This window comes from Chelonoidis abingdonii, chromosome 1, assembly GCF_003597395.2.
Source record: "Chelonoidis abingdonii isolate Lonesome George chromosome 1, CheloAbing_2.0, whole genome shotgun sequence".
In the NCBI taxonomy this organism is placed as follows: Eukaryota; Metazoa; Chordata; order Testudines; family Testudinidae; genus Chelonoidis; species Chelonoidis abingdonii.
The window spans coordinates 4,244,497-4,265,146 of NC_133769.1; the positions used below are offsets into that span (position 1 = coordinate 4,244,497).

Consider the following 20,650-nt stretch of genomic DNA (forward strand, 5'->3'; position numbering starts at 1 on the left):
CAATCCATTTTGACATTAATAAATTGCTCTCTATGGTCCACGAGGGCCTGCATAACAATAAGTACCATTTGTGGTTTATGTAATTGTGCTCCTTAAGGAGGGCAAAATAGGCACACATGAGCCCCATCAGTAGCCCCAGTGCAATCTGGAAACCCCATTCTCTCAAAGTTAGCAGTTACTTCAGTAATATCTTTGATACCTGCCATCTTGGGGTAAACCACATGCCTGATTGCCTCAGAAACCTCTGCCACCACTTTACTCTCAGTCAGCTTTCCAACACAAAAGTGATTGGCAACAGACTGATGGCAGTCTGGGGTAGCCAGCTTCCAGATGGCTATAGCAACTTGCTTTTGCACCGGGATAACTGCCTTTATGTATGCATCTTTATGCTGGAGGGTCAGGGCAAGTTGCTCACAAAGCTCCAGAAATGTAACGTTTGTTATGCAAAAGTTCTGGTCTCATTGCTGCCTCATTCCAGGTTTGTAGATCCTTCCAGTCTGTGCTTGTGGCCCCGTTCCAGAAGTGCTGGTCTACGCAGGGGTATCAGTGGTTGTACCGAGTATCATGAGCTACATCAGCCAGTTCATCACCATCCTCTTCCTCCTTTCTCTGCTCCATCATAAACTCTGTCAGGTGCCTTTGGTGGGTCAGAAAATGCCACTAAAATGCCCACCAGTGTCTGATGGAAGCTCTGTCTATTTCTGGATGCAGGAATGAAAACGCAAGTAAGAGAAGTTCTCCAGAAGGTGCTGCCTCCTTGTTGCCAGCTCTGGCAGCTGGTAGTGCACAGACAAAAATGACTTCTCAGCAGGGTGTGTTAGTGGGTGTAGTAGGAAGAGAGCCTAAGGCATAAACCCTTTTATCAGAGGCCTGAGGCCTAAACTAAAGTAGTGATCAAACTTGCTAATATAAAGCAAAGTTAAGTTGTGAGCAAGAGGCTCACAAAATTTGGCAGAAACAGGGCTAATATTGCAGAAACTAATTAGTGCTAGGCATAAAAATATGTATACAAGTTGCAAAAAGGTGGTACCAAAACACCTCAGTACCAGCACATTCCCCAAAGATAACAAAAACACACTGTGACCCATCCTAAAGATGAGGTCAGGATGGCAGTATAATGAATAAAAATGTTTTAATCAAACCATTAGGTACAAGGTAACGGGGTGGTGGTTAGCCACATCAGAGGGTGGCATCTAACTACGTCAAAGGAGTAATATGTAATTTTTTGTATTGGTGTACCTCTGGGAAAATGTCTTTGTCCAGTCGAGCAGGCAGTGGAAAGTCCCACCACTGACTAAGCTGCATCCATTGTCATGGGCATACACGTGTTAGTGTACCTGTAACCATTGAGCTGGAGCATTAGCACTGTACTTCGTCGGCAGTAAATCTGGCCGAGCACCTTTGCTGCTAAACCAAGTCTGGTGATCTTACTGAGCAGTTTAATCAGAACCTGCTGTACGGGCTATCTGGCCAAAGCCAGTGTAGCACGGACAAAGAACACATGCATGCAGCCGAACATCTGATGACAGCGGGCTGTTCAAACTTCCTATAATGTGCACAGTGAAATTTACCCACAGTGCACTCGAATCAAAGGGTTAGAACAGTCACATTTCAGGAGGGCCCTAGGGAGTCTGGGATATGGTTGGTTTGAGTTGGGGTTGTGTGCTGCAGTGTGGATGTCAGAGCCACAGGTTCAAGTACAGGTTAGAAAATTTGTAACGTACTCAAATTTTTAAACTCAGCTAGTGGCCAGATAAAAAGATACCTAGTATATATATATATTTTCATGATATTTGGTCATTTCTGTTTTTTGAGTCCTGGTAAGCTGGCAGATTTCAAGCAAACAAAAGTGATTTCTGCTTTAGTAGCAGTACATATGGTTTCTCTGATGTATGATATGGTATGATATGATACGGATGCCTGATTATGTTCTATAGCAGCTTGACTGGGACTGTCGTAAAACTAATTGCATCCAGAACGACAAGTGTAATAACGTTTTACTATAGTTAGCATAGATTACAGGCACTAAGGTAGTGGGCTGCAGTGCTGAGATCTCAGTACAAAGGGAAAAGCTATTGTAGTTATAATATGCATGTGAAATTCCTAACTAAAAACTCACATTCTCTGTACAGATTAGTAGGTTCCAAGCCTACCAAGAAAAGAAGAATTTTAGTTCTACAAGTAGTTGCATCCAAGATTGCTCTATAAATGTGAATATGTCACGATTCCTTGATTTTTATGTATTCCATAGTTTGTGACCTATTAAATATTCAATTTCTTTAATTTCTGCCGTTAACTTGTGTAGTAGGATAGTGTTGCATACTCTCAATATCTTAAATGATCCTGCAGGCAGGTTCTCAGCTGGCAGATGCAAAAAGCAGAACTCCTTGACAAGAGTTCCTTATGGTTGAAGCACATTATTTCCAAATACACTTTTTCTGTTTTAAAGCAGACTTTCAAAATAGTGTTGAACGTTGCCATTTTTTAAGATTTGAGTAAAAACCCTGTTTTAATATAGCCATTTCCTGGCCATTATTGACAGAACTTTTGACTCTTTATCTTGATCCACATTTACCTTATCTACAATCCTTTCTTCATAGATGGACTTATCAGTATTTGAAACTATCTTCAAACACTCACAATCCTACACTTTTGTAATAAGTGGTCTGCTTCTAACACAATTACAAATTATGTTAAATTATGTTATAAACTATTTAAAGGTGTTTCTATACCATTGTTTTGGCTAGCACTGTCCATGTCCATGTGAATTATTGGATGAGAAAACCATGCTGGCAATAACATGGATGGAAGGTAAAATGGTGCTTACCATGGTTATAGCTAGCATGATACACATTTTTATGGATAGGTTCTTAACTTCTCTCTACACTTTAGAGACTGCCAAGTTGAGAAAGGGGAACTAGGCCATAAAATGGTAGTCTTCCAACATGAATAAAGCATTCTTTGCTCTTATGTTGTGCATGATATGAAACAATGTTGCAGCCTGGCAAAGTCCAAAGCTGTTGCACAAACTAGGAACAGTTATAACATTGCTCTGTTTTGTTCACAGACAGGACATAACCATGTTAACTATGTTAGGACTTGTCTATATAAACACTTAGTTCACAGAAAGCTGGGGTGTCAATCTACTGCACAAAAGCCTGCCATGCATTAAATGTCTCTATGACTCTACTGCCATGCACTACTAGTTCCCTAGTGTGCTTTGATCTTCTCCCGTTTCAAAATGGGGTAGATCAGAGCACACTTGGGAAATTCTAATGTGTAGTAGCAGGGTGCGCATAGACATTTTGTGCATGGCAGGCTAGTGCAATGTAGTTTTGCCCCCTTGTTTTCTGAAAACTAAGTATTTGTATAGACAAGTCCTGGGGTATTATCAAGTTTTAACCACGTCCCACAGCTTGGTCTGTTTTTAGTATGGAACAGGTGGGGTTTAAGTCCACTTCTTCAAGTTTGATGGCCTTCTGTATATTTCTCATTCTACCACTTCCTGTTTTCACCCCAGGGAAGAGTCTCTTCATTTGCTACTATTGGTTTCTTTCAGAGAAGTACAGGGAATTGATTTTAATTGATCAGTTGAACTAGTTGAGGAGAATGAGTTTGTGATTAGGTGCTTTGTGGTCTCCCCAGTCATTACTATTCATATTTGACCTTTTTGTGTTTTACTCTTAAACTTTCTAAAGTTGAGAATCTTTAGAAATGTGGAAGGTGAATTGCATTATGACATTTTTGACATTTTTTACACTCTGACTTTTCAAAGACCGTTTCATTGGTTGACTTTATCTCATCAGTAGGATCAGGTGATATATTTATAGTATTGAATTCTAAGACCTAAAGCTTATTAAATTACTGTGAGTATTTGGAACAGTCATAATGGAATTTTATTACATTTTCTTTATTACTCAGCTTCTTAACTGTACTTGGGTATTCCTTTTGATCGTTAGTTTGCAAGTATTTCAGGGATCATGGTAGATCTTGTCACCCATGGAATGAAGTTGTACAGGACAGCTAAGGATAATGCATTGGGAATCTGAGAGGTGAAATGATTTTTAGAGAGAGAGAAACTGGTAACATTTTTGTAGTCAGTGCCTGTTATGCTGATACTGTAATTTCTTAATTGCCCCCTTACGGAAACGTTCTTGTGTGATATTATTCCCACATTGTACATTGAAATGTAAATGTCTTCTGGTGATCTCGATAGGCTCTTGATTTAAAAAAACCAAATTTCATCTTTTGATGATTCTGGCATTTTCAGAATCTTCTATTTCTTGGAGTAAGAAGCATATTTCAGATGTAATGAACATTGTATTTGAGTAATACAATGGATTCCTTCACACCATAATAGCGTAATGACATGTAAGTGTTTCCAATTTAAGTGATTCTTAGACCATACATGCAGCCCTACAAAATTGTCATAAAAATTTACCAGCTCAGGCACGAATGTAATAGCTTGCCCTTTACAATGATGATTGTATTGGAAAATAAAACTAGTTGTCCCGGATGAGCATATTTTTGCAAGGCTGCATAAATGTGATTTAATATGATTTTTCCTATAGCTTTCTGATGTGTCTTGGATTTCTGACGTTACCCCCACATTGGTCTCTCTGTATTCCTTATGTCCTCCATTCATGTACTGAATTCATGACTTTATTTATTTTTAACTTTACATGCTTCAGGAGACAGAAATAAAGGTAAGCAGTAAAACAGGGCACAAAACGAGGGATGCAGAGTGCATATTTTATACATTGAAAGACTATTTGCCTAAAAACATGGTACATGCTGAATACCAAAAGAATTCCCTGGGCTTGATGAGCAGAATAAGTCCTGTGTCCACAAAAAAAAGAACAATATAGAGAGCGGAGTTTGTAAGTTTCTTGCAAATGCAATTTAAAGATGCCGCCTCGAGGAGTGAGGACACTCAATTTCCAGTCTCCTTGGCATTCCAGCTGATGCTTCCATCATGGGTGTTAGTTGTGGTGGGTTTTGTGATGTTGGTGCTTGGCTGAAAGGCACTCAGTAGAGATCAATAACTCATTTTAGATAGGCCACTGAATGGCCCTCAGTGGGCGATGACTATTTGATTATCATCAGCCTGGGATGAATTTTTGCCAATAAACTAGAGGTGAGATGTTCTACATCCTGTTACCAATCCCTTGACAAACATTCCCCTCTAAAGGAGTTCTTATATGTGTGCGCAGTATATAAATATTTTAAAACTGTCCTTAGTGAGTCACATTGATCCTACATATCCTACTATAAGCAAAAAAGCAATAAAATACCACCTCGTTTACCAGTGCTGAAAATCCAGTACCTTTCGTGAGCGCTCAAGTCATAATGTTAAAAGGACAGAAGTCCATTAGCTGAAAGTAAACAAGGAAGCATCACATATAACGGTAAAAGCTTTGCAAATTATTCAGCAGCTGCCACTCCAGCAATGGTGGTAGTTTCCAGAGAGGTGAAAAAGGGACCGGTGGGGTAAAAGTATGGAAACTGAGTCACAAGTCCACCCTCCATTTAGACTTAATCATATGTCTCCTTTCTGTATACACTTCAGACTGAATCATTGTCACTTACGTTTATGCCAGACATATAATAACAGACAAAGCCGAATTGGTAAATGGGACACCTTCTGTGGCAGCGGGAAGTTCTTCCGCTTTCTGTGATAAACATCACCTTCTCTGATCCCAGGCTCTGGTCCTTCAGTCCTGTTCTTCCGTTTCTGGTCCCATGCTGCTTCAGTTTGCACCATGTTCACTTACGTCCTTTATACATGTCTACATTACAGATTTTTTCATCTTGATCGAATAGTCTTTTAGCACATCAACGCTTTGTGTTTTAGGTAACCGATACATTATGGATGTGTAAGCTTCAGTTACTTAACTTTTGGTTTCTGCTTGTTTTTGCAGTTTCTGGGTCATTTCATTTTATGTCACCTCTGCCCCCTACTCAAGGTTTTCGCAGAAAGAGTTTATTTTTTCATTACATGTTTGTGTATCTCTCACTTACATCTTCCAGCACAATGTTACCTTTTGTTCTGTCAGCAATAACGTGATTTTAAACAAACTAGCAATTCTACGTAAAAGATCCACACTTATGCCAACAAGGCCTTGGCCCAAGCATTACCTTATCTGTACTCATTCACTACCCATAGTTACAAATCATTAAAATATAGCTAACAATTCATTTTATATATCAGTGTTATAAGTTATATGTTGTTCCGTTCTACGCCTAGTCTATTAGCAACTGTGTGCATGGAGGGAGTGGGAATTGTACAAAACACGATTCTTTAATGGCAATATTTCTTACTTCTTTAAATACAGGTTTTCATTCGAAGTCTAGTTTTGTTTGTGAATCATTGGAAGTTTTCCTATGAATGTATTTTGAGGGTGTGTCAACTTTAGGGCCTTGATCTTTAGTTGTTTTTAATGGTACCTCAACAAGACAATGGAGCAATAGGTACACAGTGCTTTAAGGTCTGATCCAATGGAGCATTTAAGCATCTGAGTGGTCTCATTGACGTCAGTGGGACTACTAAAGAGCTTGAAGTTAAGCACATGCTTAAGTGCTATATTGGATCAGGGCCCAGTGCAGAGCTGATAATTGAAAGACATTTTTTAAATCACATGCAAATGTGTGGGGTCTGTGGCCATGTACACACCAAAATCTCCATTTTATTTTTGGACTTTTAATATGCTAACATTCTGACTACACATGGCTTGAGTCTGGAATTAATAAGAAGTTTTCTTAAATGCAATAGTTGACCATGAAGTTAACCTTCCAGTAAAGAGTTAATTTCAGAGTAGTGTGCTTGGTGCCATCTTTGTGACATTTCCAAATACATTTGAACAAACTGTGACACAGCTGTTGAGCAAATAATAATAAGAATACAATAAACAATTACATTTACATTTTCAATGCAGCAATCATCTTATTAATACTGTATACTGTTTTGGCAAAAACTATTTGGCTGCAGTCTTCAATTGCTGTGTACTACTTACTGATATAATTAATACTTGACTTTTTGCTCTGCAAGCGCTACTTTTTCTTGATCCAGTTTTATCTTTTCATTTCTTTTTTTAGGCCAAGCAGCTGGAAGAGAAAGACAGAGAACTGAAGAAGCACGATGCATACTACAAAGAGCAGCTGGCTCGACTGGAAGAGAGGGTGAGTCCATTTTTCTTGTTTAGTTAAGAGTTTTGTAAATTTCCGATGCCAACTTCATGGTTTCTGTTTAAACTTAAATATCAACAGGAAGGATTTCATAAACCAGAATTAAAATGGTTTTTGTCTCTTTCTGTTTGAGAAGGAAAAGTGAAGACTGAAGATAGAGGTTATTTTGAGAATCATTTTTTGATTACTTGATGACTGATATTGTCTTTTAGATGAGTTTTTATCTCTCACAATATTTACACCTAAACTGTTTTTATCGTCACAAGAGGTTACTTTTCCAGCAATAAAGGGCACACAGGATGAAAAACCAGTGCAGATGAACCGGTTTTATTTCACTGGACATTGCCCAACATTCTCAAGATTATGAGTGAAATGACAACTTTCAAACTTAATTATCATCCCCTTCCCCTCCTCCTCCTCCTCCAAAAAAAAAAAAAAAAAAGAAAAAAAAGAAAAGCACAATCACATATGTGGTTAGGCAGAGATCATTGACATGTTTAGAAGGCACTGGCAAATTTTACATGAAAAGAATTTGAAACTACACTTCAAACAGATGGAACAATTCAGATAGCTTAATGATAGTGGAAGTGTTATGCAATGCGTTCTTTTTAATGAAGTAAATATTTCAAAAAGATGTATTGCTGTTAATATTTGCATCTTACATAATGACATTCTATAACAGATCACGCTTCTCACCTTTTTGACATCATTTGGAACAGTGGTCCCCAACCTTTTTGTGGCCAGTAGCACATTCATGTTTTCAGAAGAGCTTGGTGGGCGCCAACAGTTTTTCAAGGCTTATTTTGTATTTGTACATTAAATAATACAAAAAAAATCATATTTAATATTACATGATATATGAATCAAGAGAGAAGCTGGAGAGAAGCCGCGAGGGCAGAGAAAACTGGTGCCCGCAGCCCCGGAGTACTCTGTCTCCACCAGGTGCAGAGCCTTGGCTTCTCTCCCCTGCTAGGCACTAGGCCGGCCCCGCACTTGCCAGGGACAGAGAACCCCTGTGCCTGCAGCCCTGGACTCTTCTGTCTCCAGCAGGCGCGGGGCTGCGGCTTCTCTCCGGCTTAAGCCACGGCCCCGTGCCTGCCTGGGACTGAGAACACCGGCGCCTGCAGCCCCGGAGTTATATCCCTGGGAGGCATAGGGCCGCAGCTTCTCTCCGGCTTAAGTTGCGGCCTCACGCTTGCCTGGGACCGAGAACACCGGCTCCCGCAGCCTGCAGTTCTCTGTCCTCGGCAGGTATGGGGCCACGGCTTCTCTCCCCTGCTGGGCACTAGGCAGGCACACATAAATGCCCCAGCAGGCACCATGGTGCCCATGGGCACCGCGTTGGAAATCAATGGGCACCGCGTTGGGAATCACTGATTTGGAACAACTTTCAACTTGCATAGCTTTGCCTTTTTCATCCAGGAAGCTACATGAACTAAAGGCCCTCTGGATAATCAGCTGAGCATGAGCTTCTAGTGTGACACTGTGGCCAAAAGGCTAATGTGATCCTTGGATGCATAAACAGAAATATCGAATAAGAGTGGAAGAGGTGGTGTTACTTCTGTATTCATCACAATGTGACCATTGCTGGAATACCGTGTCCAGTTCTGGTGTCCACAATTCAAGAAAAATATTGCTAAATTGGAGAGGATTCCGATAAGAGCCATGAGAATGATTAAAGGATTGGAATTATAGTGATGGACTCAAGGAAGATTAAGAGATGACTAGATTACAGTCTTTAGGTATGTGTATAGGGAATATATATTTAATAATGGGCTCTTCAGTGTAGCAAACACAGGTTATAACAAAATGAATTGCTGGAAGTTGAAGCAGGAAAAATTCAAACTGGAAATAAGATGGAAATTTTTAAACAGTGAGTATAATTAACCATTGAAACTACTTGGGGTTTTGGCATTTTTTGAATCCAGAATGGCTCTTTTTTAAAAGATATTCTAGGTCAAAAAGGTATAATTTTGGGTAAATCCTAGGGCCTGCTTTATACAAGAGGTCAGACTTGATTACAGTGATTCTTTCTGGCATTATAATCTAGGAATAACATGCCAGCCTTAACTTTGGATACCTTGCGATTTCTTGGTTTTGATAAGTTTTAATATGGTTAAGATATTACTGTAATTGATATTTATTCACATATACAGCTGTGTCATACAGGGGACTAAAAACTTTGTAATGAATTAGAGAGGACAGCATGTTGCACAAATTGTCAGTATATATAATTGGCTACAGTGAGCATTTTAGTTAGAGGATAGATGGGATGTAGTGTTTTTATGGTTTGAGCTACTTTTTGGGAAACAAGACAGATGAAGTTCTTATTATTTTGGCAATGAAATATATTTTGAAATGGCCAGATACCAGTTTATTTTAAATTGCCGCTTAGATGACATTAGCTGAACCATCGAGACATGGAGTCTCAGTGCATTCTCAATTGAGACTCCTCAGCTCTTGAACGCATTCTTTTTGGTGCTCTACCAAAATTTGAATCTTGTAGCTTGTGGCGCATGCTGCAGGGCTTACTTTTTCAGCCAAGCATTAGTTTGACCTTATGGAGGAATACTATGGAGGCTTTTTTGTCACTTTGGTTTGGGTTTGTTGATAGGAGGATGATCCCTTAAGGCTCTGCATAATAGTTGGGAGTTTCCAGGAGGCATGACGAAGGATACTCAATAAACAGTCATTTGATATTTTTAGTTACATCATATGCATACAGTTAAATGCATTTTATCCTTCAATACCTTTTTATTTATTCAGAGCAGATACAGAGCTAAAGTGGCAGAGGAGACTTGAGAAAAAGGGGCCAGAGTAGACTAGCTTAGTAGATTTGAGATCTAATGTACCTGTGTTGAATGTATAACTGAGATAATAAACAGTACCGATTTTAGTGCCAGCTTTATGTGCAATGCTGAAGATTTTTAATGGACCACTCCTTCCCATGTGTCAAGGTATGCAGGATCTCTGCTGCATCTTCCCTCTGCTGAGGGAAGTGGGGTTATTTAGTCTGCAGAAGAGAAGAGTAAGGGGGGATTTGATAGCAGCCTTCGATTACCTGAAGGGAGGTTCCAAAGAGGATGGAGCTCGGCTGTTCTCAGTGGTGGCAGATGACAGAACAAAAAGCAATGGTCTCAAGTTGCAGAGGGGGAGATTTAGGTTGGATATTTGGAAACACAATTTCACTAGGAGGGTGGTGAAGCACTGGAATGGGTTACCTAGGGAGGTGGTGGAATCTCCTTCCTTAGAGGTTTTTAAGGCCTGGCTTGACAAAGCCTTGGCTGGGGCGATTTAGTTGGTGTTGGTCCTGCTTTGAGCATTGGGTTGGACTAGATGACCTCCTGAGGTCCCTTCCAACCCTAATATTCTCTTATTCTATCTTGGTTTCTCCTCTTGAAATTGAATTCCTCAGGACGAGAGCAGGACTTTCTCAGTTGGGGGTTGACAGCCATGGAGCGTGTGCCCTCTATCTGTCAGAATTGGGTGCTTTTCATGGCATGTTAGAAAACTAATTTCTTCATTCTGCCTTTTGTATTGATATATTAAAGAACCACTGGTTTGGCTAGGTGATTATTTTGTTGGTTTGTAAATCCAGTCTGAGGCATGTAGGTTCTAGTGCAGTGAATGTTCCACAGGCACTGAAATGAGATGAGCTCTATCTCGAAATTCTGCTTTATCTTCTGGAAAGTTTTGAGGTGTGCAGGACTGGAAGAAGAAGAACAGGGGTTACATGCAAAGTTCAGGTCTGGATCTGAACTACATCCAAGTTTTGGAATATTTTTTTTTTACCTGGATGTCTCCCCCCACCTTCAGGTCATGTGTTAGACAAAACAATGCTGATAATTTTTGAGCACCATGATAGAAATAGAACTGAAAGTAACCAAAGAAGGAATGGAGAGGCCATTGGAATCTCAATGTTGTAGAGAATGGGGGAGATAGGCTTAAAGGGAGCTATAATGTGCAAATTAATAGAGTAGTGTAGCATGTGGTTTATTTCTAAACTCTCATTGATTTCAGTGGAAGTCTGTATGCTGTAGAACAGAGAGAGAAGATAAGAGTGGAAGAAAAAATTGGAACTTGGAGAAATAAAATGTCAGTATGAAGAAATTTGTATTATTAGTCTTGTCATCTGTGGTGAAGCATGCTAATTAAATTTTAAGATCATTCTTACATCAAATAAGCACATTTTAACAATACCTTGGTTACTAATAGGTGGCATTTGTGTCTATTGCATCACCAAATGTCAGAGCTCATCTGTATGATTAATTGGCTTTTTGATTACTTAGCTTTTTTTCAATTAGAAGCTTCGTCTTTGTGTTCTTCTGTGCTGCTGAAAAAACAATGCAGACATTGATAATAAAGGGAGATGACAACAGAACAGATTAGTGTCAGCACAATGTGCTCCTTACGGAGAGAAATTATTATACATATTCACTGCCAGATGAAGTCTGTCACTTATAAAATATTTCAGTGACTGGAGTGAAGATGTGTCAACCTTTTCAGGGGATTAATACAGGACAAAGTAACTGTGCACCAGTGACAGCTGTGGTACTAAAACATAAACAATTCTATTCTCAGGGGCAATAACTGTTCATAAATTTGGTTTATGTGTTAAAAATCCTTTGGTACTTTCCAAAAAACAGTGATTCCCCCAACAGCTGCTAGTGTTTCTAGGTCAAAGATGGCACATAAACGAAGAGTTATTGCATACTCCACAGCAGCTAAGCAAGATGGAATAGTTTAACAAAGGAGTTAAAGAATAACCTTCAGATACAGTATCTCTGGTTAGGCTATAAACTCATTATTTAAGAGTTCCCACATTAGACTTTCAGAGAGAAATTCATTCATCAGCCCTAAAGGGGCATATTCTACTTTTTATATACCCAGAAGATTTATGGACATTGCTCCTTGCACACATTTTGATCAGACCAGACCACTGAGGATTGGTACATATGTAGTTGTAGGATACAGAGATAGTGTTTTTGTGTCACTTTTTTTTTTTATGCTGATAGGAACAGGATCCAATGATACCTTTATTTGTAGCAATTGGAATAGAAGCTGTAATGCAGTTTTAGATGTTTTTCACTGTGTTTTATGGTTCTTGTAAGTGAAATGAAAAATTAATAGAAAATTAGATTTTAAAAAAGACCCATAGAACAATATCTCATGATAGAACCACTCTACGTTCTGTAGTACCCTAAATGTTCACACATACTATATGTTGACTTTTCCTTAAAATTGCAGAGTAAGCATTGTTGAGATGAGGTTTTACTACTTTCTGTCTGTGAAGCTGTGCAGGCTCCCAAGACCTCTCTTTTTTTAACACACACCAAGAATTGTGTCCCACTCTTATATTTGCTATTGTCCTGATCAGAGAGATCAGCCATTCTGTCATTGTACTAACTTTACATTGTCTCAAGATCTCATCTGTCTTTGCATTTCTAATGTGCTCATCAGTGTGTTATCTGGAGGCCAACACAAATAATAATACTTGGACAGATTTGTTCATAGTGCAACTTGCGCTCCACTGTTCCTTGATACAATTGCTCTTGCTTTAGAGTATTTTTAAATCCATGAGAAATGCTAGCTGTCTCTCTCCACCTTTACGGTGCCATGCGGATCTATGGCACTATAGAAGTAATTCAGTTTATAGGAAGTGAAACCACTTACATTCAGTTCTCATGTAGTGTTCAGCTCTGTCCTTACGGGAATCATGCCCCTATTTGTGGGAGTAGGAAAGAAGGAGTTTTTAATAGGCTAGTATATGACAAAATTATTTAACTTCTGTCAGTCTCATATGAATGAGTAAGAAATAAGCCCTAATATTGATCAGGCGTTGGCTCAATCAAGGCAATAAGTTCCTGTGCTTCTGATTTCCTAGAAATATGTTCGCTGGGCAGTGTACAGAGTACATGTATGTATTTTGAAAGAGCTAGATGTTATTAGTATTTACTGATTATAGTTTAGTAGCCCTCAGAGGCCCCCTACATCATGGTAGGTGCTGTACAATCTCAGAGAGAGACAAAATCCCTGTCTCAAATAGCTTAAGGTCTGAGGTCTTGATCCTGCAGTGAATTCTGTTGGCAGACCTCTGTGGATTTCAGTGGAGTTCTTATGGGCGCAGAGGGTCTTTTTGTGCAAAACTTATTGTCATATCAGAGCCTAAGAATATAGACATAGGTTCTGGAAAAATGGTAGTCTTACCTGAAACCATTTTAATTTTTTCATGACTTAAATTTCGAGGAAGAATTTACAAATCATCGGATCAGCACTTAATTTGGGGATTCTGTTTACCGTTTAGGCTGTCAAGGAGTATTAACCTTAAGGTAAGATGAGCACAAAGCTCTGAGCTGATGGCACGCACTATACCAGGTATTAAATAGTATAATCCATCCTGTTTGCTACAGTAAATAGGATTTCACTATTATGATGTGTCAGGGTTTTCAGAGAAATCAAATTTACTAGACATTAAACTGCCATCCTTTCTGCTGAGCAGCTTTATTCTGGGATCTTGCGTTCAAATTAATCCGGTTGGTAGGAAATGCTCATACCAATTGTGCAGGGAAATTATAATTTAATGATCTCTTCCTTTTCTCTATTCGGGGCTTAGAATAGAGCACTGTGTTTTGCAATGATAGCCCCAGGGCTCTGAAAAGGAGATAATATACAGTTCAGCTTCAGAGCCAAGTCTTGGCTGTTTTTGAGTTTGTAATGAACATAAGTACTAAGATGCAAACAATATGGGTTTCACTTTTGTTCATACTTTCCAGTATTTTGTTTACCCTTTTTGAGACTCAGCAACTCAGCTGCAGCTTGCAAGGTGTAGATAATAAGAGAATCAAAAAGTTTTATAAATAAAGCAATGTAAATCAATTCAAACCTTTATGTTCTCTACAATATATTGGGAGTAGTGTAAGCCTTCTTAATTTAAAAAATAAACACGCTATCACCCTGTTCCTTTTCTTGGAGATATTGCATTACTGTATCAGCAAGAATTTTATAACCGGGAAAGGATTCAACTCCTTACATCCTGTGTTTAAGAGCTGCAGTTAGTACAGCAAACACATTTTCTCTGTACACGTTTGGACTTCATTCATTCATGGCTTTCAGAATCATATGACAATGATATCGATAAAATATTTGGAGACTTTGGGCTGGATCCATCAGAGTGGAAAATGATGATAACATTCAGTTGTGTGTGTAATACATTTTATGTGAGGAACTGGGAGCTTTGTAAACATTGTCTGAGAATTAATTAATTTACCTCTGAGGTGTAACTTGGCTGACTGGCAAAGTTCTACTTGTTTGACCAGGGTGAATAACTTCCTTGCTGAGCAAGTAAAATATCAGTAAGTTTTTTGATACTGTCAGTCGTAATGCTAAGTGATGGGCAAATAGATTTTTGTGCCTGGGCTGGTTTTAACATATTCTACACCACCAACCATAGCAGCACGCAACAGCACTAATAAAACTGCTTAGTGCTGGACATTTTGCAAACACTATGTGAATAATAAGTAATCAGTACATTGATCCCTACACAACAGCTTAGCTTGGGATCTTTAGTGATTGCAAGAGGTCAAGACTTGGTATACATGTCTCATTTGAAAGGCGTCCCCTACAGCACCAGAGTGCCCCATAATTCCATGCCATGCCATTGATTCCATCCTGATTCACAAGTCAGAGTCCCATTCAGCTATTACTCTTTTTTATCTAATGCTGTATATATAGTGCCTCTTGTCATAGTATCTGGCCATATCTTGGCTAACATTTAAAAATGGGATATTAGGTTATAGCAGCTGTCTCGATCTATCTAGTGCTTTCCAAAACTCTAGCCAGGACAAGGCAATTTACATTTTAGTGCCTAATAAGCTGGTCGAGCTAAAGCCTAGGGGGCACTAACTTAACCACCTTAGCATGGGCTAGCCTACAATTTGCAGTTAGACCTGCTAAGCGTTGTCCATAATGGAATCTGTTCTCCCTCTCTGCCAGGTTCCAGGCAAGGGACAAGGGGTAGGGGCAGGAAAAGTGCAGCAAAATTTGCCTGGCATTTTGAATTTCATTTAAAATGTGTCCAAGTACACTATTTGCTGTATAAAACAAAGTCCTAAGTGTTACTAGTGGAGTAAGGATGGGGAGAGGTGATTGCATTAATATCATCCACAGAGCAAGCTAGTTATAAAACTTAAATTTCTCCAGCATCACTATATGCCAGCCTATATACTGGGTCTCTATCCTCCTATCTATAGACAATGACAGGGGCTGAAAAAAAATGAGTCTATGTATTTGCTGGCGGAAGTCCTTCATGTATAACTAAGAAAACAATGTGACATCCGTTTGAAAATCTTAATATATTGTGCAGACAGTGAATTAAAACTCATAGCATCTCTGTGAGGTTGGTGGTGTCGCCCCCCATTTTGCAGTTGGGGAAGTTGAGGCAGAGGGTAATAATGTGACTTGGCTCAGGTTACACAGCAATTCTGTGGCAGTGCTCCAATCAGTGGACAACTCCGACCCCGCCTCCTGAATTTGGGCTTGTGAATCACCTGATTGGAATTGACATGAACAAGCACTCGAAGAAGAAAAAACAGTTACCTTCTCGTAACTGTTGTTCTTCGAGATATGTTGTTCATGTCCATTCCAAAACTCACCCACCTACCCCTCTGTTGGAGTAGCTGGCAAGAAGGAACTGAGGGCGTGTAGGTCAGCAGGGCTCTATATTGAGTGTCATGAAGGTGCAACTCCAGGGGGTGCCCAAGTTGACCGTATGGTTGCTGTTAGGGGAAAAAATCTTCTGGTTACTGTGCATGTGTGCCCATACACACACCTGATTGGAATGGACATGAACAACACATCTTAAAGAACAACAGTTACGAGAAGGAGAGTAACCATTTTTTCTGTGCTTGAACCCAGACTCAGCACCAGAAAGATAAAAGTGAGAGTTCATCATAATTTTGCAATGCTCTGTGTTTCTGTACTGTTCATAGCAATACCCTGTTTAGTATTGACCAGAATGTAATGTTGTTGCCAGTTTCCCCTAATAAAGCTGTCAACTCAACTTGAGATCTAGCATCATGTTTCAAATGCTGGAAAATTCTTCTCTTTAGATTACTTTATATTTTTCGGATTACTCTGTTGTAGAGAGATCTCTTTGCCTGGCATATTGAATTCAGGAATCTTGCTACCAGTTAAAATATCTCTAACCTCAAAATGATTGACTACAGTATTACTTTAGTGTACTAGCTCCATATCTGGCTGAGCCGCATTATAGTTCTAAATAATTGGTTTTTAAACTGATTTTTTTCACTCATCTTCTATTACGACCTTCCACTAAAATAGCTTTAAAAAGAACTGTGTATTTTCCAACAGCCATCACAAGTCAGCCTTGCCTTTATATTCCATGACATTTTTCTTGTTTAAAAAAATACTTTTTCGTTCCCATCTTTCATTTTCTTGCATCAAATCAATAGCAGTCCTGAAATGTCATTTAATAACACACACACACACACACACACACAAAAAAAAAAGCAGATACACTACACTGAATAATAGGCATTAGTGTTTAGAGAAACATTTCTTTCAATAGAGAATTTTTTCTTTTCTGCATATAAACTACATGAGACAAAAATACAATAGTATTTCAGGTTATTTTTCTTTATCACAAACTGTGTTTCGATGAAAAGATATAGTAGCACCAGGAATGGCCACATTTTATAGAGGCTGTTTGTATGATCCATTTTTCCAGATTCCCAGGACGTGCAAAAGATATAGATTCTTTCTTTTTTGGCTCTGAAAATTATTATATCTGCACTTCAAATGCAAAGCAAAATATTGGACTATCCATCTTGTGGTTTGTATTTTCTTTAATTTGTATAAAAACCAGTAATAATAGAATACTGTGTGTTAAGTAGCAATAACTTATGCCACATTTCAGTGCTTCATTTGTCTTAAATATACTAATACCTGATGTTTGGATACTGTGTAAACCATCTGGACATATATAAGGAAAAGTGTTGGGTGTTCTTAGAGATTGTTCTTTTAATCTCCCTCCATAAATCTATTCCTCTATCCCTTTTATCTCTTTTACAGAATTTTTTAGTCCCTCTTGCTTCATATCTTTGTCTTGTATTGGTGTCCTGAACTAAATGCATCCAATTTCCCCATGCTGTATAGATGATTACTACCTCCCTATATTGTGATGTGATTCCTCTTCCAAGTGCAACCCAAAGCTTTCACTCTTTTTCTGCCATAATATATTGCAAGTTCATACCTGACTTGCTGTCCGGAATTCATTCTTTAGTCTCCCCCCACTTGTTCTTTCAAAGTGCCTTCTTCCTGTTAAATTTTTGTGTGTGTTGGATTATTTTCACCCAGTCATCTTGGCTTGCCTTTTTCCAGGTAGAATGTCATTTTATTTCTTCTTCTAGTTCTAATCTCACATGATGAATTCGTTCGCTGATGTTCAACACCTCCTACTTGAGTGCAGTGTGAGTTAGTGCTGTTTACATTTCCCTTTATCTGTACACTTTCTTTATAGTCCTGCAGCCAGCGTTCAGTGGGTGTTTCATGGTCTCTGTCCAAGCCAATTTGAATGAACTTTTAAGAGTAAGTTTTTAGAGGGATTGTTTCAAGGGTAGTGATTTTTGTCAGATTACAGTAAATCTAGTAAATAAGACATCTAGAAGAGAGAGGACTGAAACATATTCACAGTCATGAAGGAATTTATTTTATTTGATTAGATCAAGGGTCTGGGAGTCAGGACTAACAGGTTTGGCTATGCTACTGAATTGCAGTACGATTTTGGACAAGTAACTGTAGTTTACTCATTTGTAACTACCAACTTCTGATAAGGAGACTGAGTGTAGATTTCAGAGGTGCTAAGCATTGATTTCTGTTGGAGTCCTGGGTGCTTAGAACCTCTGAAAATCAGGCCCTTGTTGACTTTGTAAGTGAATGCAAGATTTACTGCCCCAAGAAGGAGGGGAACATTAACTTTTTATTGGGCTCATTCCAGCCAATCAGAAAGCAACTATTTATATTGTCCTGAGGTTCTATAACTACTTCACTCTATAGACAACTTTGTAAAAGAAAGATCCCTCATTGAATCCCTCTGCACTCCCAGCACTCCAGTCCTTCCCTGCTTGATTTTTAGTGTTTCCTTCTGCAGACCTCCAGGGAGGGCTCCACAGATCATGGTTTGAGAAGCATGGATATATGCAGTATGGTTAATGTTAATGTTAGTGTTGCTAACCTCTTAGGAGGTTTAATGATAGAAACTTACTGGTTGTCCAATAATATTCAGTCATCATGAGTCAGGATTTTTCTCATGTAAACAATCTACCTCATAAGAATAACTAGACTCTTGATACTTGTAAAGCACTTTGCAATCCTCTGACGTATGTCGGTGCAAATTATTACTAGGAATGAATACGTAGATTAAATGAAACTACTGGGAAAACTTGGGGTTGGACTGAGGGTATGGGAACAATACTTGTTGTAAAGAAGCTTATAGTGGACAGTTCCTCTGAATTCCACCCATTTTTCTTCTGATTCCCACCTGCGCAGGAAGAACAGGAATTATTCCTGCCAGCTTTGCCCCCTGCTTGCTTTAAGACTGGAGTTTACTGGCAAGTAGCATCTGATTCTGAAAGATGTGAGAGAGTAAGTAATTCCATCAGGATTGATTGTCCCCTCTCCTCCTTTCTCTAGAGCTAAACTAAAATATGTAATTAGGGAATTTTTAAATTAGGTTGTACTGACCAAAACAAGTAAACATGCTGTTAATGTTAACAAATAGGTTCCTGTGTTATATGGGACGTGAGAAGTTTTTTTATATATGTATGTAACTAATCTGTAACTACACCCTCCTTTCTCTGTTATCCTTGTCTGTCACTCTCCCAATCTCTTTGTTTGCTTGTTAATCCCAAGTGTTTAAATTAGATTGTAAAATTTTTAGGATAGGAATTGTGTCCTTCCTGTGTGTTTGTACAGTGCCTAGCTCAACTGGGTGCTGATCCTCTGGGCACAAACATTAATACAAATAATAAATATTATATAAAATCTGCGACATTAAATATTTTACTTAATATGTGAGATTGAGTAACTTACTTGAATTTGGAAAGTAACAGCTGAAGAAAATCGTACCTTACATTTTCAAGTGCATCACGTTACAGGCAACATACTGAATTTTTAGGATACTTTTTTAAAATGCTTACTGATTGTATGAAGGTATAGTTCAATAACTCTGTTCATCAGAAAGTCTCCAAGTGATTTACATACAGCCCATCTGACTCCTGAGAGGCTGGCAAATATAAACTTTATTTGCTCAGTAGGGAATCTGAGCCACTAAAAAAATTAAATGACTTAACTGAGGTCACAGAGTCAGTGACGTGATGAAACACAGCCCAGAACTCCTGACACCCAGTTCCTGTCCTAATGACGTGAACACACTTTTCCATAGTGCGTTGTATGGTAAGCATGTACCTTAAAACAGAACTACATAATTTTAACCATGTCTTCCATTTTAAACAGGTAGCAATAACATTTTCTTATGTGCATTAGAACATGGCATATTTCAGCACTTCTGTTTGGAGTATTAGCTTATCCAGCTAGGAAACAGCCAGAAATTTTTTTTTTTATATGAGAAGTGGTAGCTATATGAAATGTTGCAACCCTCTTTAGTAAATAGCCTTGTATAAACCTAAGGCTCAGAAACCGCCTTCCCATACATACCCAGACCCTCGTTTTCATTGCTGTCAGCCTGAGTGATATTTTAATTTTTCTGCCCTTAGAAAACTTCAGTCTCTTATCCAATAGATAAATGAGAGAACCCCCAGGAAATGCTGCAGAATGTTTCTGTTTGCCAGCGCAATAAATGCAGAAGCAAATAAATGTCCTCTCCCATCAGGAGGAGGCGTATAATGAGTAAATGATAGAAAAAGGAATTCAGGAAACAAACGATCAATCCAATCTACGACGACAAACAATTTCTTAATAACTTGGCCTTCAATTGAATAGAGGGCTCTCTCCAACAAAGGGGAACTGCTGAAGCTGAGTCCTGGAAAAGGGTCATTTACATCTGGCAGCTGATAGATTTTGCAGTGCTGTTGGAGGTTCACTGAGCAATAAGCTGTGATTCAGACACGCAAGGTTTTGGTGGATCACCATTTGTGTGAATGTGTGTACGGGGAAAAGTGTAGCTCAGGAATTTAATTCACATTATTAGTTCCAGATTATAAGTACCGCACTTACATTTCTTTTGAGCTGTTCATTAAAGCAGTTTTTCATATAAAGATTCCAGTTCACTCCCTGGATGATTACACAGTATGGAGCATCAATTTTTATTCTTGTTTTAGGCGTACAGATCTTCCCCATATTTTTAGGTGTGTTTTTTACAGTGTATAAGAGGTCCCTGCTCCGAAGAGTTAATAGTCTGATGACTACATCATCTCTTCAGTGAGTGTTT

General features: G+C 38.8%; 1 protein-coding gene across 1 annotated transcript in view; it reads left to right on the plus strand.

Moving 5' to 3' along the window:
* CHCHD3 (coiled-coil-helix-coiled-coil-helix domain containing 3) overlaps positions 1–20,650 on the plus strand; it is a 279,219-nt gene that overhangs the window by 179,414 nt on the left and 79,155 nt on the right. Inside the window, 1 exon segment of the mRNA XM_075063733.1 lies at positions 7,096–7,179. Within this exon segment, the coding sequence (XP_074919834.1) occupies positions 7,096–7,179 (84 nt within the window).